General features: G+C 45.0%; 1 protein-coding gene across 3 annotated transcripts in view; it reads left to right on the forward strand.

The window, feature by feature from the left end:
- prrc2b (proline-rich coiled-coil 2B) overlaps positions 1-19,333 on the forward strand; it is a 56,221-nt gene extending 36,888 nt beyond the window's left edge. The window contains exons 19-30 of one of the 3 annotated variants that reach the window (XM_067437528.1): positions 620-696; positions 1,989-2,270; positions 2,850-2,951; positions 3,439-3,631; positions 4,712-4,806; positions 6,122-6,246; positions 6,674-6,914; positions 10,368-10,532; positions 11,869-11,948; positions 13,570-13,657; positions 13,745-13,936; positions 18,634-19,333. In XM_067437528.1, coding sequence (XP_067293629.1) covers positions 620-696; positions 1,989-2,270; positions 2,850-2,951; positions 3,439-3,631; positions 4,712-4,806; positions 6,122-6,246; positions 6,674-6,914; positions 10,368-10,532; positions 11,869-11,948; positions 13,570-13,657; positions 13,745-13,936; positions 18,634-18,795 — 1,802 coding nt within the window. In that variant the 3' untranslated portion in view covers positions 18,796-19,333. Of the gene's footprint in view, positions 1-619; positions 697-1,988; positions 2,271-2,849; positions 2,952-3,438; positions 3,632-4,711; positions 4,807-6,121; positions 6,247-6,673; positions 6,915-10,367; positions 10,533-11,868; positions 11,949-13,569; positions 13,961-18,633 lie in introns of all 3 variants that reach the window. The other 2 variants (XM_067437529.1, XM_067437527.1) reach the window with 2 other exon arrangements.
- The last annotated feature ends 103 nt before the right edge of the window (positions 19,334-19,436 follow it).

A 19,436-nucleotide genomic window follows, 5' to 3' on the forward strand; every position in this document is an offset into this window, starting at 1 on the left:
TAACTCCTCTCCCTAATGTCGCTCCACACCCGTAAGACCTCCGTTCATCTTCACACACAGTTTAAGATATTTTATATTTAGTCCGAGAGCGTATGCAAGTGTATGCACACTATACTGTCCATGTCCAGAAAGGGCATAAAAACATCATCACAGTAGTCCATATGAGACATCAGTGGGTTAATTAGAGTCTCTTGAAGCATCCAAAATACATTTGGGTCCAAAAATAACAAAAACTACGACTTTATTCAGCATTGGCTTCTCTTCTGTGTCTGTTTTTTTAATCCTCAAATAAAGATTGGAACGGTTATGAATCAGTGAATTGATTCATGATTCGGATCGCCGATGTCACGTGATTTCAGCTGATGTCTCATATGGACTACTTCGATGATGTTTTTATTCCCTTTCTGGACATGGACAGTATAGTGTGCATACACTTGCATACGCTCTCGGACTAAATATAAAATATCTTAAACTGTGTGTGAAGATGAACGGAGGTCTTACGGGTGTGGAGCGACATTAGGGAGAGGAGTTAATGACAGACATTTCACTTTTGGGTGAACTAACCTTTAAGGTCATTCTTGAGACACGGACCCTAAATGACTTTGTTTTCCTCCTGAAGCTCTGACTGTCCAGTCGTCAGCCGGCGATTCATGGACCAAACAGGTTTCCTACACGGGAAGCGAACCCAATTCAGAGGTGCAGGTCGTTCTACTTTATTCAAATCTCTTGCCATTTCTGTAGGGCTGGGTTGATATTAGGGCTGTCACAGTTCCTCTATTAAATACTCGATTGCAACTGATGTCGAGTACCGGCTCAGTTCTGCTCCACATGCACACATCTCAAACTCAAACTCAAAAAAATAGCGTTCATCTGGGAACGCAGTGCGTGTCATTTCATCAGATGTGTAAGGTAAATCATTTATAAACCTACGCCAACACTGGAGAAAACGTGTTTCTAAATATACAAACTCTTCATCGTGATTTTAAAATGGGTGTAAACCTCTGGTTTGCTGTCTAACCATAACCAAAATAATAGTTAGTGACAGCCCTAGTTGATATTGAATCCCAAGAATTGATCAAAGCCTATTGTTTTGCATAAATACTGTTCTTTTAAACATTTTATTCATCAAACAATCCCTAAAAGTGTCACCGGTTCCAATAAAATATGAAATAATAATATCAATATGAAATAATATCAATAATAAATCCTCATGAGTGTTATTTCTGAAGTATTTCAAGCTTGTGATTTGAGTTAGTGCACTGCAAAAAATGCTCTTCTTATTTAGTATTTTTTTCTTGTTTCCAGTCCAGATATCTAAAAATTCTTAAATCAAGATGCATTTACTAGATGGGTAAAATTACAAGATATTTTTTCTTGTTTTCTGGGGAAAATATCTAAATGAAGAGAGTTTTTGGTTAAAACAGGCAAAATGATCTGCCAATGGGGTGAGAGAAATAATCTTATTTCTGTTCGGAAACAACAAAACAAGATTTCAAACAGAAATAAGATTATTTTTCTCACCCCATTGGCAGATCATTTTGCCTGTTTTAACCAAAAACTCTAGCCTGCCGTGGTCATCCTCAGCTCTAGTCAGAATATGAGTCTGATACTCCATTGGGCTGTAATTATGGGGCGTTTCAACCGAACCAGGAAAGACCTCGATTGGACAGACCGACAACCAATCAGCAGCGGAGCGACGCATAACATTAGTTGTCAAATGTCAACAGAGCTCAACTGCACTGTGTTGAAGCGGGTTGAAGCGATCTCAATTATATATAGACCCAGGAATGACAATTTTAGCAGAAACCTTGCCAAAATAACACATTTTAGCCCCCAAACGGCTTTTTTTTCCGGAGAAACAAGACAAAATGACTAAGTAAGGAGTATTTTTTGCAGTGTGTCAGTGCCCAGCTCTACACTTTTGCATTGGGTGTCTCTCATTGGCTGAGCTCATCCTGAGACTAACGTGGTTCTGTGTTGTCCTCCAGGATTCGGATGCTGGGCCGGAGCAGAGTAAAGAACACAAACCCGGCCCGATCGGCAACGAGCGCTCCCTGAAGAACCGCAAGGGCTCCGAGGGCCTGGAGCGGCTGGAGGGACCCATCACTCCGGTCAATGGAGTGGACATTCATGTGGATAATGTCCTTCCTGTGCCGCCCATTGAGTTTGGGGTCAGCGCGAAGGACTCCGACTTCAGCCTGCCTCCGGGGTCAACTTCAGTACCTGTGTCCAATCCCGTCACCAAACTGCAGGATGCGCTCGCTGGGAACGTGCGTACATGAGCTTTATCCAATTTTTGTCTTGTTTCTAATCCAAACATCTAAAAATTCTTCCAATGGGGTGAGAAAAATAATCTTGTTTTCTGTTTGAATTAAGATTATTTTTCTCACCCCATTGGCAGATTATTTATTTTATTTTAAGCAAAAACTTTCATTTCTTTTTCATTTCATTTCTTTCATTTCTACTTTCACGAGTTATTTTTTTCCAAAAACAAGACAATTTTTAGTCGTTTGGACTAGAAACAAGACAAAAATACTAAGTAAGAGAAGCGTTTTTGCAGTGTAATAGCAATATTGTATTGAATATCGCGCTGCTGGTCACTTTCTGAAGTTGTGGCAATGCTTTTCTTTTTCCAGAAAAACTGTGAAACACAAATAATATCATTTTCAGTTTTTAATTTAAAAAAATATATAATTTCAATAGATTCCAAACACTAATGGCAATATCGTATCGATATTGATGTCGCATTTTCTGTCAATATAGCACAGCCCTTATTTTACTGCGTTGGCTTTGTGTGACGTGTGGAGTGTTTATACTCTCTGTGTGTGTGTGTGTGTGCGTGTGCGCAGGCGGGCCTGACTCAAGCCATCCCGATGCTCCGCAGAGATCACCTGCAGCCGGGAATAAACCTGAACCCCATCAGCTTTCCGAGCGCAGACCTCACACTCAAGGTAAAGCTCTTCCTGTGCAGCGTCTCTGAATGCTGCACTGCAAAAAATGCTGCTCTTAGTAATTTTGTCTTGTTTCTAGTCTAAATATAAAAAAATTCTTGAATCAAGATGCATTTACTAGATAAGTAAAATTACATTATCTTTAAAATAAAATCTAAATGAAGTGAGTTTTTGCTTAAAACAGGCAAAATGATCTGCCAAAAATAATCTTGAATCTTGCTTTCCGTCCCAATCAGAAACAAGATTATTTTTCTCACCCCATTGGCAGATCATTTTGCCTGTTTTAAGCAAAAACTCACTTCATTTAGATTTTATTTTTAAGGAAAAAAAGGAAAAATATCATGTCATTTTGCTTGTCTAGTAAATGCATCTTGATTTAAGAATGTTTAGATATTTGGACTGGAAACAAGACAAAATGACTAAATAAGAAGAGCATTTTTTGCAGCGTAACATGTTCCTCAGTAGCGTCTCACTCTGTGTCCCTCAGATGGAGTCTGCGCGGAAGGCTTGGGAAAACTCTCAGGCTCTTCCGGAGCAGGGCTCTCCAGGCGGAGCCGGATCCGTGTCTCAGCCGGCCTGCAGTGTGGGCTCATCCAGCGGAGTCAGCTACAGCTCCTTCGGGGGAGTCTCCATGCCACCCATGCCCGTGGCATCCGTCGCTCCATCCGTCTCAATGCAAGGTGTGTGTGTGTGTTTTGTCCAGGGTGTCCGCGGGTCCTTAAAAAGTCTTAAAGGTCCCGTTTTTGGCGTGTTTTCGAAGCTTTGATTGTGTTTACAGTGTGCAATATCACATGAGTTAATGTTTCGCGTGTAAAAACACAGTATTTTTCACACAATTGACTGATCTGTACAGCGCTGCTTCCTCTGTCCTAAAAACGGCCTGATGATTTCCTTGCTCTATGAAGTCCCTCCTTCAGAAACACGTGACGCGTTCTGATTGGGCCAGCACTTCCCGTGTTGTGATTGGACAGCACCTTAGCGCACGTTGCCCGGAAAGGTCCCGCCTCTTACCATAACAGCGCGATGCACGCGCTCAATGTGCGCTCTTCTCCACGTGGGAGAGCAACGAGACCACGCCCCCTATTTTGCATATTCTTGTGGGCGGAGCTTTAGTCAACAAACGGTTCTAGTGACGTCATCACAGCAGGAAGTGAAGCGGTGTAGTCCAAACCGGCCGTTCGCTGAACTTTGAGCTTTATAATTTTACTGGTATTATTTATGCTCTAACTGTAACATTACACACTAACTAAAGTTTGAAAGATGGGATCACGAAGAACAGAACCTTTAAATGAGGTTTTCATATTTATAATAAGGCTTTAAATATTTTTAACTAACAGTAGTTCTTCCAGGTCCATTAGCATAGCCTATAAACACTCCTGTGTTAATGTTAAACAAACAAATGCTTATTACTGTGGTTTACTTTTTGGTCATATTTCCCACCCTAAGCGATCATGTTAATAAAGCTCGATAGTATAGCACACCACTGGATAGCACACCTTTAGTCACCTAATAGTTTCACACCTAATATTTGGAAACATTTGGGATATTATAAGTACTCAACTGAACAAAATATATAACACTGGCTTTTTTAGTGGTTTTTGGATAGTTTACTGCATAGTGCACCTAAATAATTGTTTTAATATAATTTAAATAGATTTTACACACTAATTGCAATATCGATTAATTTTGACACCCCTAGTGCGTAGTGATTGCGTACAGCTCTAAATACTGATCTGTGTGTGTGTGTGTGTGTGTCGCAGGCAGTCACATTCCTCCTCTGTATCTGGACGGCCATGTGTTTCCCAGTCAGCCGCGGCTCGTGCCGCCCTTGACTCAGCAGCCGAGCTATCAGCAGGTACATGTCGCCTCAAACATCAGGCATCTTTAAAGGATTTGCTCACTTTTAAATAAACTTTTGCTGATAGTTTGCCCCATGTCTTTCTTAGATCTCCATGTCTTTCTTTCTTCAGTGGAAAAGAAATGGAGGTTTTTGATGAAAACATTCCTGGATTTTTTTCCATATAATGGACTTCAATGAGCCTCAAACGGCTCACGGTCCAAAAATGCTCTTCTTACTCAGTATTTTTGTCTTGTTTCTAGTCCAAACATCTAAAAATTCTTAAAACAAGAAGTATTTACTAGACAAGCAACAGTTATTGTCTTGTTTTGGGGAAAATAACTCAAAATGAAGAGAGTTTTTGCTTAAAATAAGATAAATAATCTGCCAATGGGGTGAGAAAAATAATCTTAATTCAAACAGAAAACAAGATTATTTTTCTCACCCCATTGGCAGATTATTTATCTTATTTTAAGCAAAAACTCTCTTCATTTTGAGTTATTTTTACCCAAAACAAGACAATAATTTGTACTTGAATAGGTTTGTAAATGAATTTTTTGATATTTTGACTAAAACAAAACAAAAATACTGAGTAAGAATAGGATTTTTTGCAGTTTGACAGTTTCAGTGCAGCTTCAAAGGGCTTTAAACAACACCAGATGATGAATAAGGGTCTTATCTAGCCCAACCATCGCCCGTTTAAACAATAAAAAAACGCGTTTATGTTTTATAAGCACAAATGCTGGCCTTGCTCTGTTCTGTGATGAGCATTCGTTACGCTGAAATTGTCCCGCTTAACGTTGGCGGAAGTACCGAGTCTGTTTACAAATGTCCGTTAAAGCGTTTTAAATGATAAATAGACACAGACATCTGAATATGTGTGTACGATCCTCCTTCCGAACATTTTTTAACACTGACTTGGTACTTCCGCCTACATCAAGCGTGACCTTTTCAGGGTAACAAACGTGCTACACAGAACAGCAAAGCATGTGCTTATAAAACTTAAACATGTTTATTTTCTGTTTAAATGGGCGATGGTTTGTCTAGATAAGACCCTTATTCATCGTCTGGTGTCATTTGAAGCTTCACTGAAACTGTCATTTGGACCGTGAGCCGTTTGAGGCCCATTGAAGTCCATTACATGGAGAAAAATCCTGGAATGTTTTCATCAAAAACCTTCATTTCTTTCCGACTGAAGAAAGACATGGACATCTTGGATGACATGGGGGTGAGGAAACTATCAGCAAAAGTTAATTTAAAAGTGAACTAATCCTTTAAAGTGTGATAAATATGATTCAGGCTTTATAGGGTTAATGTGTGTGTGTGTGTGTAGGCCACCCCGCAGCAGATCCCCATCTCTCTGCACACGTCTCTGCAGGCTCAGGCTCAGCTGGGTTTGCGAGGAGCTTTGCCCGTCTCTCAGTCCCAGGAGATGTTCAGCTCCATGCCTCCCTTCAGGTAATCCACGTCTCTGTCCTTCATTTTTTTCGTGCTTTGTGTATGAAGACTCAAAACAGCTGATCAATGTGACCGTTTGTATCAATGGGTGCGTTTACATGCACACCAGTAAGCTGATAACTCAAATATCAGCTTACTGAAATAACCAGTTTTCCCCGTTTACATGCAAACGACAACGCAAGTAAACCGTGTTTACATGACTTTATTAATAAACCGGGTTATTTCCTTGCAGTGACGTCAATAATAATAATGTCCTGACTCTGAGTATTCCTAATGTTACATCAGTGGGAGACCGTGCTCTAATAAAAGTCAATGGGTTACCGCGGTTACATGACCATGATCATTGGTGGATTATTAGGCATAATCGGCTTAATGTGCACCTACACTCACTCATTGAGTGCTGAACGCTGTGTTGAATCTCCTGCAGGTCTCAGGTGTACATGCACCCAAACCTGTCTCAGCCCAGTCCCATGGTGCTCTCTGGCGGAGCGCCTCTCAAAGGGCCGTATTCGGCTTTCCCCGGCTTACAGCCGTCAGATATGGTCAAGCCGCAGTCTGGCTCTCACTACCAGCCCATGAATGGCAGCCAACAGCTGGTGTACGACGGGCCCATGAACCAAGCGGCTGGGATGAGCACGTCTCAGCTCATGGACTCGCAGCTTATTCAGGCAAGACGGACGGACGCACACACACACACACACACACACACACACACACACACACACACACACACACCACACAGACACACTGCCTCTAAACCTACCCATCACCCACACACACACACACACACACACACACACACACACTGCCCCTAAACCTACCCAACACACATTCACACACTGCACCTGCCCATAAATCTACCCAACACACACACACTACCCCTGCCCCTAAACCTACCCAACACACACTGCACCTGCCCATAAACCTAAACAAACACACACACACACACACACTACCCCTGCCCCTAAACCTACCCAACACACACTGCACCTGCCCATAAACCTAAACAAACACACACACACACACACACACTACCCCTGCCCCTAAACCTACCCAACACACACTGCACCTGCCCATAAACCTACCCAACACACACACACACACACACACACACACACTGCCCATAAACCTACCCAACACACACACACACACACTGCCCATAAACCTACCCAACACACGCACACACACACTGCCCCTAAACCTACCCAACACACACACTGCCCCTAAACCTACCCAACACACACACACACACTGCCCCTAAACCTACCCAACACACACTGCACCTGCCCATAAACCTACCCAACACACACACACACACACACACTGCCCATAAACCTACCCAACACACACACACACACTGCCCCTAAACCTACCCAACACACACACACACTGCCCCTAAACCTACCCAACACACACACACACACACTGCCCCTAAACCTACCCAACACACACTGCACCTGCCCATAAACCTACCCAACACACACACACACACACACTGCCCATAAACCTACCCAACACACACACACACACACTGCCCCTAAACCTACCCAACACACACACACACACTGCCCCTAAACCTACCCAACACACTGCACCTGCCCATAAACCTACCCAAACACACACGTCCCCTGCCCCTAAACCTACCCAACACACACACACACACACACACACACACACACACACACTGCCCCTAAACCTACCCAACACACACACACTGCACCTGCCCGTAAACCTACCCAACAGACACACACACACTGCACCTGCCCGTAAACCTACCCAACAGACACACACACACTGCACCTGCCCGTAAACCTACCCCACACACACACACACACACACACACACTGCACCTGCCCGTAAACCTACCCCACACACACACACACACACACACTGCACCTGCCCGTAAACCTACCACACACACACACACACACTGCACCTGCCTGTAAACCTACCCCACACACACACACACACACACACACACACACTGCACCTGCCCGTAAACCTACCCCACACACACACACACACACACACACACTCTGCACCTGCCCATAAACCTACCCCACACACACACACACACACACACACTGCACCTGCCCGTAAACCTACCCCACACACACACACACACACACACACACACACACTGCACCTGCCCGTAAACCTACCCAACAGACACACACACACTGCACCTGCCCGTAAACCTAACCAACAGACACACACACACACTGCACCTGCCCGTAAACCTACCCAACAGACACACACACTGCACCTGCCCGTAAACCTACCCAACAGACACACACACTGCACCTGCCCGTAAACCTACCCAACAGACACACACACTGCACCTGCCCGTAAACCTACCCAACAGACACACACACACACACACTGCCCATAAACCTACCCAACACACACATACACACACACTGCCCCTAAACCTACCCAACACACACACACACACACACTGCCCTTAAACCTACCCAACACACACTTTCCCTGCCCCTAAACCTACCCAACACACACACACACACACACACACACACACTGCCCCTAAACCTACCCAACACACACACACTGCACCTGCCCGTAAACCTACCCAACAGACACACACACACTGCACCTGCCCGTAAACCTACCCCACACACACACACACACACACACACACACACACACACACACACTGCACCTGCCCGTAAACCTACCCCACACACACACACACACACACACACACACACACTGCACCTGCCCGTAAACCTACCACACACACACACACACACACACACACACACACACTCTGCACCTGCCCATAAACCTACCCCACACACACACACACACACTGCACCTGCCCGTAAACCTACCCCACACACACACACACACACACACACACACACTGCACCTGCCCGTAAACCTACCCCACACACACACACACACACTGCACCTGCCCGTAAACCTACCCCACACACACACACACACACACACACACACACACACACACACTGCACCTGCCCGTAAACCTAACCAACAGACACACACACACACTGCACCTGCCCGTAAACCTACCCCACACACACACACACACACACACACACTGCACCTGCCCGTAAACCTACCCCCCCCCCACACACACACACACACACACTGCACCTGCCCGTAAACCTACCCAACAGACACACACACACTGCACCTGCCCGTAAACCTACCCAACAGACACACACACACACACACAGCACCTGCACCTGCCCGTAAACCTACCCAACAGACACACACACACTGCACCTGCCCGTAAACCTACCCAACAGACACACACACACTGCACCTGCCCGTAAACCTACCTAACAGACACACACACTGCACCTGCCCGTAAACCTACCCAACACACACACACACACACACACTGCCCATAAACCTACCCAACACACACACACACACTGCACCTGCCCGTAAACCTACCTAACAGACACACACACACTGCACCTGCCCGTAAACCTACCCAACACACACACACACACACTGCACCTGCCTGTAAACCTACCCAACACACACACACACACACACACTGCACCTGCCCGTAAACCTACCCAACACACACACACACACACACTGCACCTGCCCGTAAACCTACATATTGCAGGAAACATTCTGCATTTTTACATTTTCAAAAAAACATCTAAAATGTAAGTGACTTTGTTAATTAATTGTTTATGGAGCTTTCATATGAAATCAGTGTCATTTTCAGTCGTGATGGTGTTCAGGAAAACACACTCTTGGTTGTGTGATGTTGTTTATCTGTCTCATATGTCATAAATATAAAAACTGCACATTGTGAATGTTTAGCTCAGTGTCTCGTGTGTTGTGATTTCTCCTCGAGAGGCTGCGAAGCGTCAACAGCGCCACCTTCAGTTCATTATATATTGCACTTTTATCCACTATCCATCGCCACTAACATTAAATTAATGATCATTCTTGCATTTTGGTGATCGGCTGGTTATTTCTTGGTTGTTTTTGTTTAATCTGCTTGTCTGTGTGGCAAGTAAAATTCTCCTTCACTCGCCCTTTAGAAAATCCACTTGTCCCGGACAAGCGTTAATATCGAGCCCTGAGTTAAAGATTTAATATTGCCTGTTCAGGTGACGATGCCCATGCCGGGATCTCAGCTGCGCTACGGCTCGGCCCAACAGCACCTAATTCTGCCCCAGTCCATCCAGCTCCAGCAGAACCAGAACCTGTCTGTCGGAGCTCCGCGCCGCATGATGCCTCCAGGATCCCAGCAGCCCATCATGAGCAGCAGGGAGGTGAGCGAGCCACGGATGTTATCCGGTTAAACACGCTTCAGAATGTGAAGTCTGTTTGGATTGATATCACTGTACACTGCAAAAAGTGCTCTTACTTAGTAACTTTGTCTCGTTTCCAGTCAGAATATCTAACAATTCTTAAATCAAGATGCATTTACTATATAAGTAAAACCACATAAGAGATTTTTTCTTGTTTTGTTGAAAATAAAATCAAAATGAAAAGAGCTTTTGCTTAAAACAGGCGAAATGATCTGCCAAAGGGGTGAGAAAAATAATCTGATTTCTGATTGAAATCTTCTTTCCGTCTCAATAAGATTATTTTTCTCACCCCATTGGCAGATCATTTTGCCTGTTTTAAGCAAAAACTCATTTTGATATATTTCCTTAGAAAACAGGAACAAATATCTTGTGATTTTACTTATCTAGTTAATGCATCTTGATTTAAGAATATTTAGATATTTGGACTAGCCTGGATGCCAGCCGAACTTAGCCCCGCCCACAACATTTTTAGGACGGGCAGTTCGGTCTGGCCTCGCTCCATAGAGGAGTAAGTATCCCCGAACAGAAACTGTTCGGACCAATGAGATCATCAGGGCGGGCTTTAGACGATGACGGACAGATGATCAACAGTAGCGTAATCATCACGTCATCAAAGGGGCTTCGGTTATATTTACTCGAATCTTAAACGGAGAGCTTGTTCGTATCTGCATCACCTTTATAATTTCTCTCAAAAATGATCATGTTGGGTAAGTACTCTGTGTATCATTAAATTCCTTTATTTTTTTACAACACCGGCAAAGATCGTTTATTCCAGCGCGTGTGCTGACAGGGTTGCCAAGTTTTACAACAAAATCCGCCAACTACTAGCCCTAAACAATAGCTTCTCGGGGGGTCTCCGGGAAAAAATGGCGTTTGGGGGTAAAATGTGTTATTTTGGCAAGGTTGCTGCTAAAATTCGCACTCATGGGTCTATATATCACATAATAGTCGCTTCAACCCGCGGACATAGAAAACACCCGGTGGGAAAAAACGTGGACTTGGCAACACAGTGCAGTTGAGCTCTGTTGACATTTGACAATGCGTCGCTCCCTCGCTCTGATTGGTTGTCGTCTATCCAATCGAGGTCTTTCCTGGTTGGGTTGAAACACGCCCCATAATGACAGCCCAATGGAGCATCAGACTCATATTCTGACTAGAATTGGGTATGACCACGTCAGGCTATATTTGGACTGGAAACAAGAAAAAAATACTAAATAAGAAGAGCATTTTTTGCAGTGTAAACATGTCTCCGATGTTTTCCTTTTGTATTTACACACCTGTTGTGTTCATCCCGCAGCCTTCCCAGATGGACATGAAAGGATTTCAGTTCTCCGATAAGCCCAACCATTCCCCTGGGATTCCCAGCGGCTCCTACAGGTGAGCTTCATCACGGGCCTGGCTTGACAAGAATAATGTATTTCCCGTCAATGTACGGGTGACTTTACAGATGATCTTCCCCCCGTTTGGAGGTCATTTGTAAGCCGTGTCTACGGTTGACTTCTGTATTGAGACTGTGTGAGGCCACACACACTATATCCGGCTGTCAGTTCGCCGTTAGTGCTTGGTGCTGTTCTGTACACCCAGTTCATCTACAGGAGTGACAACTGCATATCTGCAGGGAAAAGGCATAACTTATGCAATCATAGCTGTCTTCAGAGTAGAGCTGCTACTAATGACTATTTTTATATCGATTAATCTATCAGCTGATTTATCTATGAATCTTTTGACTAATTAATCGACGAATCACTCGATTAAAGGTCCCGTTTTTCGTGTGTTTTCGAAGCTTTGATTGTGTTTACAGTGTGCAATATAACATGAGTTCATGTTTCGCGTGTAAAAACACAGTATTTTTCACACAATGGACTGATCTGTACAGCGCTGTTTCCTCTGTCCTAAAAACGGCCTGATGATTTCCTTGCTCTATGAAGTCCCTCCTTCAGAAACACGTGACGAGTTCTGATTGGGCCAGCGCTTCCCGTGTTGTGATTGGACAGCAGCTTAGCGCACTTTGCCCAGAAAGGTCCCGCCTCTTACCATAACGGGGCGATGCTCGCGCTCAATGTGCGCTCTTCTCCGCGTGGGAGAGCAACGAGACCACGCCCCCTATTTTGCGTTTTCTTGTGGGCGGAGCTTTAGTCAACAAACGGTTCTAGTGACGTCATCACAGCAGGAAGTGCAGCGGTGTCGTCCAAACCGGCCGCTCGCTGTCGGCTTTGAAAGGGAACTTCTGTTAAATAAAATATCTCGCTTGGCATTGAACTTTGAGCTTTATAATTTTACAGGTATTATTTATGCTCCAACAGCAACATTACACACTAACTAAAGTCTGAAAGATGGGATCGCGAAGAACAGGAGCTTTAATCTATCTGCTAATTTATTGATTAATTAGTCGGCTAATTGGTCTTTTATTCTTTCGACTGATTGGTTGATTAATCTATCTACTTATTTATCGATTAGTCTATAGGCTGATTTATCAATTAATCCATCAACTACAGTAATTTATTAATCAGTGAGTGTGTGGGCATGTTTTTGTGACATGAGGACACAGATGTGTATAATGCCATGGGTATGACACAGGTATTACAGGAGAGGGTGAAATATGAGGACATTACCCATGGCCCCACTTTACAAAAGGCTTATAAATCACACAGGAGGAGTTTTTATAGAAAGTAAAAATGCAGAATGTTTCCTGTGATGGGTAGGTTTAGGGGCAGTGTGTGTGTGTGTGATGGGTAGCTTTAGGGGCAGTGTGTGTGTGTGATGGGTAGGTTTAGGGGCAGTGTAAGGGGATAGAAAATACGGTTTGTACAGTATAAAAACCATTACGCCTTTGGAATGTCCCCATATGTCACAAAAACAAACGTGTGTGTGTGTGAGAGAGAGTGAGTGACACATACATACATTCACCTAAAGAACTATAATAAATCATATGGATAAAATAAACACTGTGTGAGTCCCTGTGTGTGTGTTTGCTCATTGAGTCTCTGTTGGCCCTCAGACCCGGCTCAGCCAGTCCCAGTGGGAAGCCGTCGGGCCCCGGAGCCCCAGCCACAGTCGTCTCTCTGCCGGGACATTACGCACCGCAGGTATTCCCCGCTCAGCCTCCAGCCTCGCACTGCTTTAGTAAAGCTCCTCATGGCTCATGTGGCCGCACGCTCTGTGTTCTGCGGCAGGTTTCGGGCCCTCAGGGCAGCATGGTCATGCACATGAGACCACCCAGCAGCGGCCCCTTCCCCAACCCCATCCAGAGGCCCGTCATGCAGGTCAGCAAGACCGTCATCATCCGCTCGCCTCCATACCCCGGCCGCGAGCCAACACACTCCATCCCTGAGCCTGCTGGGAAGGGCCCTGAGGACGGGATGAAGGTGAGCCACCCACTGTGATCATAGGTAATTCCATTTAATGCACTTCTCCTTTATTATTTTCATGTCATGTTCCTTTGAATGAAGCTTTGATTGTTTGTTCTGACTTTGAGTTCGATTAGGGCTGGCCGATAAAACTTTTCCTGATAGTTTCCTCACCCCCATGTCATCCAAGATGTCCATGTCTTTCTTTCTTTAGTCAAAAAGAAATGAAGGTTTTTGATGAAAACATTCCAGGATTTTTCAATGGGCCTCAAACGGCTCAAGGTCCAAATAACAGTTTCAGTGAAGCTTCAAACAGCACCAGACGATGAATAAGGGTCTTATCTAGACAAACCATCACTCATTTAAATAATAAATAAGTTTTATAAGCACATGCTGGCCTTGCTCTGTCCTGTGATGTGCGCTCGCCACGTAATACGCAATTACTTTGAAAATGTCCCGCTTGACTTCGGCGAAAGTACCGAGTCAGTGTATACATCTGTTCATAAAAACATTTTAAATGATAAACTAACACAAAGACATTTGAATATGTGTGTATGGTCTTCCTTTCTTACACTTGTAAAGACTGAGTGGGTACTTCCGCCTTCATTAAGCGTAAAGGATTTGTTTCTCTTTTTTTATTCCAACCGCATAAACTCCTCGGATCCAGTAATTTTTTGGTGTGTTTGTGGTTCAAGTGCAACAAAATTCCTAAAGTCTTGGACCACTCTGATGAACACTCAATTTAAAAGGATAGTTCAGCCAAAACTGAGCCTGTGATGTTGATCTGCTGACCCCCATGGCATCATAGGTGTGTTTGTTTCTTCATGAGAACACAAATGAGGATTTTTAACTCAGCCGTTGCTCGTATAATGCATGTCAATGGGGTGTGTTTCTATGAGAGTAAAACACACAGACATACGGGTCCATATTAAACCCTGAGGCTCGTGGAGACACACTGATGTCTTAAGACACGAAACGATCGCTTTCTGTCAGAAACACAACAGTATTTGTGTTATTTTATACCTCATATCAGGCGAATCTCATCTAGTATTCCCATCGCCATTACTTCCGCCGAGTAAGGTCAAAGTACCGGCGTGATCATAGATATATTTACGTAGATTCCTCATTCGACTGATCTGCACAGGCACTAATGAGGTGTGTGTGGGTGTGTCATGCCTGTATTTTAACCTTCTCCGGTGGAAGTAATAGCGTGCCAAAGAATAGGAATGCCAACGATTACAATGCGTGACCCAATTAATATCGGCCAGCCCTAATCTTGTTTTGTGATTTTTTTTTAATTTTTTTTAGCATGTGTTATTGAGAGATCTATGTCTCTAAATAAATAAACATGGACTGTGATTATTTGAATGTGTGGTGAAAATGTGGCTTGTGTTTAATTTGAGAAATCAACTTTTTGCTACTAATTTATTTAAACGCAATTCTGAGGAATAGTCGCAATTCTGAGTAATAAAGTCATAATTATGAGGGATAAAGTCGTAATTATGAGGGATAGTTGCAATTCTGAGGGATAGTTGCAATTCTGAGGGATATTCGTAATTATGAGGGATAAAGTCGCAATTCTCCAGCCTGACAAGCCTGACCCACATCAAGATGTTTGGTCTGTAAACTCACCATTGACAGCTCAATCCGAGGGGCGGATAAACGGTTGTCTTTCAAACTCCCTCTGCACGTGATTGGATGGCGTTACAACCAACCAGAGCAACGAAGCTGAAACCGAGCTCGTTGACAGATTAAACATTCACCGTATCCGGTCAGCAAAACTCCGAACACATCTTCCCTTTTTAAGAATGACTTCAGTGCAGTTCTTTTCTCAGAGAAAAGCTTAACTCAAGTCTTCCAGAGTCGCGGTCAAAGCTGATTCGAAAGACCGCCGTTCGCCAGTTTCTGTGTTTACTAGAAGCACGCAAACGCAACTCTGAGGGATAAAGTCGCAATTCTGAGGGATAGTCGCAATTCTGAGGGATAAAGTCGCAATTCTGAGGGATAAAGTCGCAATTCTAGGGGATAGTCGCAATTCTGAGGGATAAAGTCGCAATTCTGAGGGATAAAGTCGCAATTCTGAGGGATAAAGTCGCAATTCTAGGGGATAGTCGCAATTCTGGGGGATAAAGTCGCAATTCTTGGGGATAAAGTCGCAATTCTTGGGGATAGTCGCAATTCTGAGGGATAAAGTCGCAATTCTAGGGGATAGTCGCAATTCTTAGGGATAAAGTCGCAATTCTAGGGGATAGTCGCAATTCTGGGGGATAAAGTCGCAATTCTGGGGGATAAAGTCGCAATTCTGAGGGATAAAGTCGAAATTCTGGGGGATAAAGTCGCAATTCTTAGGGATAAAGTCGCAATTCTAGGGGATAGTCGCAATTCTGAGGGATAAAGTCGCAATTCTAGGGGATAGTCGCAATTCTTAGGGATAAAGTCGCAATTCTAGGGGATAGTCGCAATTCTGAGGGATAAAGTCGCAATTCTGGGGGATAAAGTCGCAATTCTGAGGGATAAAGTCGCAATTCTGAGGGAAAAAGTCGCAATTCTGAGGGATAAAGTCGCAATTCTAGGGGATAGTCGCAATTCTGAGGGATAGAGTCGCAATTCTGAGGGATAGAGTCGCAATTCTGGGGGATAAAGTCGCAATTCTGAGGGATAAAGTCGCAATTCTAGGGGATAGTCGCAATTCTGAGGGATAAAGTCGCAATTCTGAGGGATAAAGTCGCAATTCTAGGGGATAGTCGCAATTCTGGGGGATAAAGTCGCAATTCTGGGGGATAGAGTCGCAATTCTGGGGGATAGAGTCGCAATTCTGGGGGATAGAGTCGCAATTCTGGGGGATAGAGTCGCAATTCTGGGGGATAGAGTCGCAATTCTGGGGGATAGAGTCGCAATTCTGGGGGATGGAGTCGCAATTCTGGGGGATGGAGTCGCAATTCTGGGGGATGGAGTCGCAATTCCGGGGGATAGAGTCGCAATTCCGGGGGATAGAGTCGCAATTCCGGGGGATAGAGTCGCAATTCCGGGGGATAGAGTCGCAATTCCGGGGGATAGAGTCGCAATTCCGGGGGATAGAGTCGCAATTCCGGGGGATAGAGTCGCAATTCCGGGGGATAGAGTCGCAATTCCGGGGGATAGAGTCGCAATTCCGGGGGATAGAGTCGCAATTCCGGGGGATAGAGTCGCAATTTCTGTACATGTGTCATCCTCTCATGTTTGGTGTCTGTTGAGTTGATTCTGAGGGATAAAGTCGCAATTCTGAGGGATAGAGTCGCAATTCTGAGGGATAGAGTCGCAATTCTGAGGGATAGAGTCGCAATTCTGAGGGATAGAGTCGCAATTCTGAGGGATAGAGTCGCAATTCTGAGGGATAGAGTCGCAATTCTGAGGGATAGTCGCAATTCTGAGGGATAGAGTCGCAATTCCGAGGGATAGAGTCGCAATTCCGAGGGATAGAGTCGCAATTCCGGGGGATAGAGTCGCAATTCCGGGGGATAGAGTCGCAATTCCGGGGGATAGAGTCGCAATTCCGGGGGATAGAGTCGCAATTCCGGGGGATAGAGTCGCAATTCCGGGGGATAGAGTCGCAATTCCGGGGGATAGAGTCGCAATTTCTGTACATGTGTCATCCTCTCATGTTTGGTGTCTGTTGAGTTGATTCTGAGGGATAGAGTCGCAATTCTGGGGGATAGAGTCGCAATTCTGGGGGATAGAGTCGCAATTCTGGGGGATAGAGTCGCAATTCTGGGGGATAGAGTCGCAATTCTGGGGGATAGAGTCGCAATTCTGGGGGATAGAGTCGCAATTCTGGGGGATAGAGTCGCAATTCTGGGGGATAGAGTCGCAATTCTGGGGGATAGAGTCGCAATTCTGGGGGATAGAGTCGCAATTCTGGGGGATAGAGTCGCAATTCTGGGGGATAGAGTCGCAATTCTGGGGGATAGAGTCGCAATTCTGGGGGATAGAGTCGCAATTCTGGGGGATAGAGTCGCAATTCTGGGGGATAGAGTCGCAATTCTGGGGGATAGAGTCGCAATTCTGGGGGATAGAGTCGCAATTCTGGGGGATAGAGTCGCAATTCTGGGGGATAGAGTCGCAATTCTGGGGGATAGAGTCGCAATTCTGGGGGATAGAGTCGCAATTCTGGGGGATAGAGTCGCAATTCTGGGGGATAGAGTCGCAATTCTGGGGGATAGAGTCGCAATTCTGGGGGATAGAGTCGCAATTCTGGGGGATAGAGTCGCAATTCTGGGGGATAGAGTCGCAATTCTGGGGGATAGAGTCGCAATTCTGGGGGATAGAGTCGCAATTCTGGGGGATAGAGTCGCAATTCTGGGGGATAGAGTCGCAATTCTGGGGGATAGAGTCGCAATTCTGGGGGATAGAGTCGCAATTCTGGGGGATAGAGTCGCAATTCTGGGGGATAGAGTCGCAATTCTGGGGGATAGAGTCGCAATTCTGGGGGATAGAGTCGCAATTCTGGGGGATAGAGTCGCAATTCTGGGGGATAGAGTCGCAATTCTGGGGGATAGAGTCGCAATTCTGGGGGATAGAGTCGCAATTCTGGGGGATAGAGTCGCAATTCTGGGGGATAAAGTCGCAGTTGCGATAGAGTCGCAATTTCTGTGTCATCCTCTCATGTTTGGTGTCTGTTGAGTTGATGTTAATGAAGTGTCTCTCTGTGTGTGTGTGTGTGCGTGTGTCCGGTGCAGGCGAAGGCTCTGCGTGATGCGCGTCAGGCCGCCGGCGACTCCACGAGCTCTTCAGCGATTCCCAGCCAGCTTCAGGAGCAGCTGCCGTCGGCACAGGTCAAAGCTGCTCGAACCGGAGCCATCAAACCACAGTCGGTCAAAGTGGAGGAAGGCAAAGCCTGATAATGGACCTCATGTTCACATGACACGGCTGTCTGTCGGTCTCTCTCTCTCTCTCTCTCTCTCTCTCTCTCTCTCTCTCTCTCTCTCTCTCTCTCTCTCTCTCTCTCTCCCGCCCCCACCGGATCACGACCCCACCAATCGATCAGAACACATTTATAAACATCACATAGAGAGATATGAATATCTATATATAAATGTATACTATATATGAATAGACACAATAGTTTTGGACTGTTCTGCGCAGACTTTTCAAGATCAGCTTTATTTATTTACGTTTTATTTGACATTTTTCACGTGAAGAATAACGGTTCAAAAGAGTCGCTCTCCATCAAGCGCATCGCCTCCTCCAAGCCCCGCCCACATTGCCAAACCGAGCCAGCTGATTGGACTCCAGGTTTTGATTGACATGCGCACTCCAGTGTGAGGCTTTAGTCATTTTTACTGGGTACCATGGAGTTTTAACTTCTTTTAGTAATCATGCCTATTTGCTCTATTATTAAAGAACACCTTTTATTCAATAAAAAACAGTTTAAACCCAGATTTGAGGATTTATTCAATCCAAACACGGAGCACCTGCCGAACTGTGTTGTGTAAAGAGGTGTTGCATGACGGCGCTGGAGTGACGTGTGTGTGTGTGTGTG

The sequence above is a fragment of the Pseudorasbora parva genome, chromosome 3 (genome assembly GCF_024679245.1).
Source record: "Pseudorasbora parva isolate DD20220531a chromosome 3, ASM2467924v1, whole genome shotgun sequence".
NCBI lineage: Eukaryota > Metazoa > Chordata > Actinopteri > Cypriniformes > Gobionidae > Pseudorasbora > Pseudorasbora parva.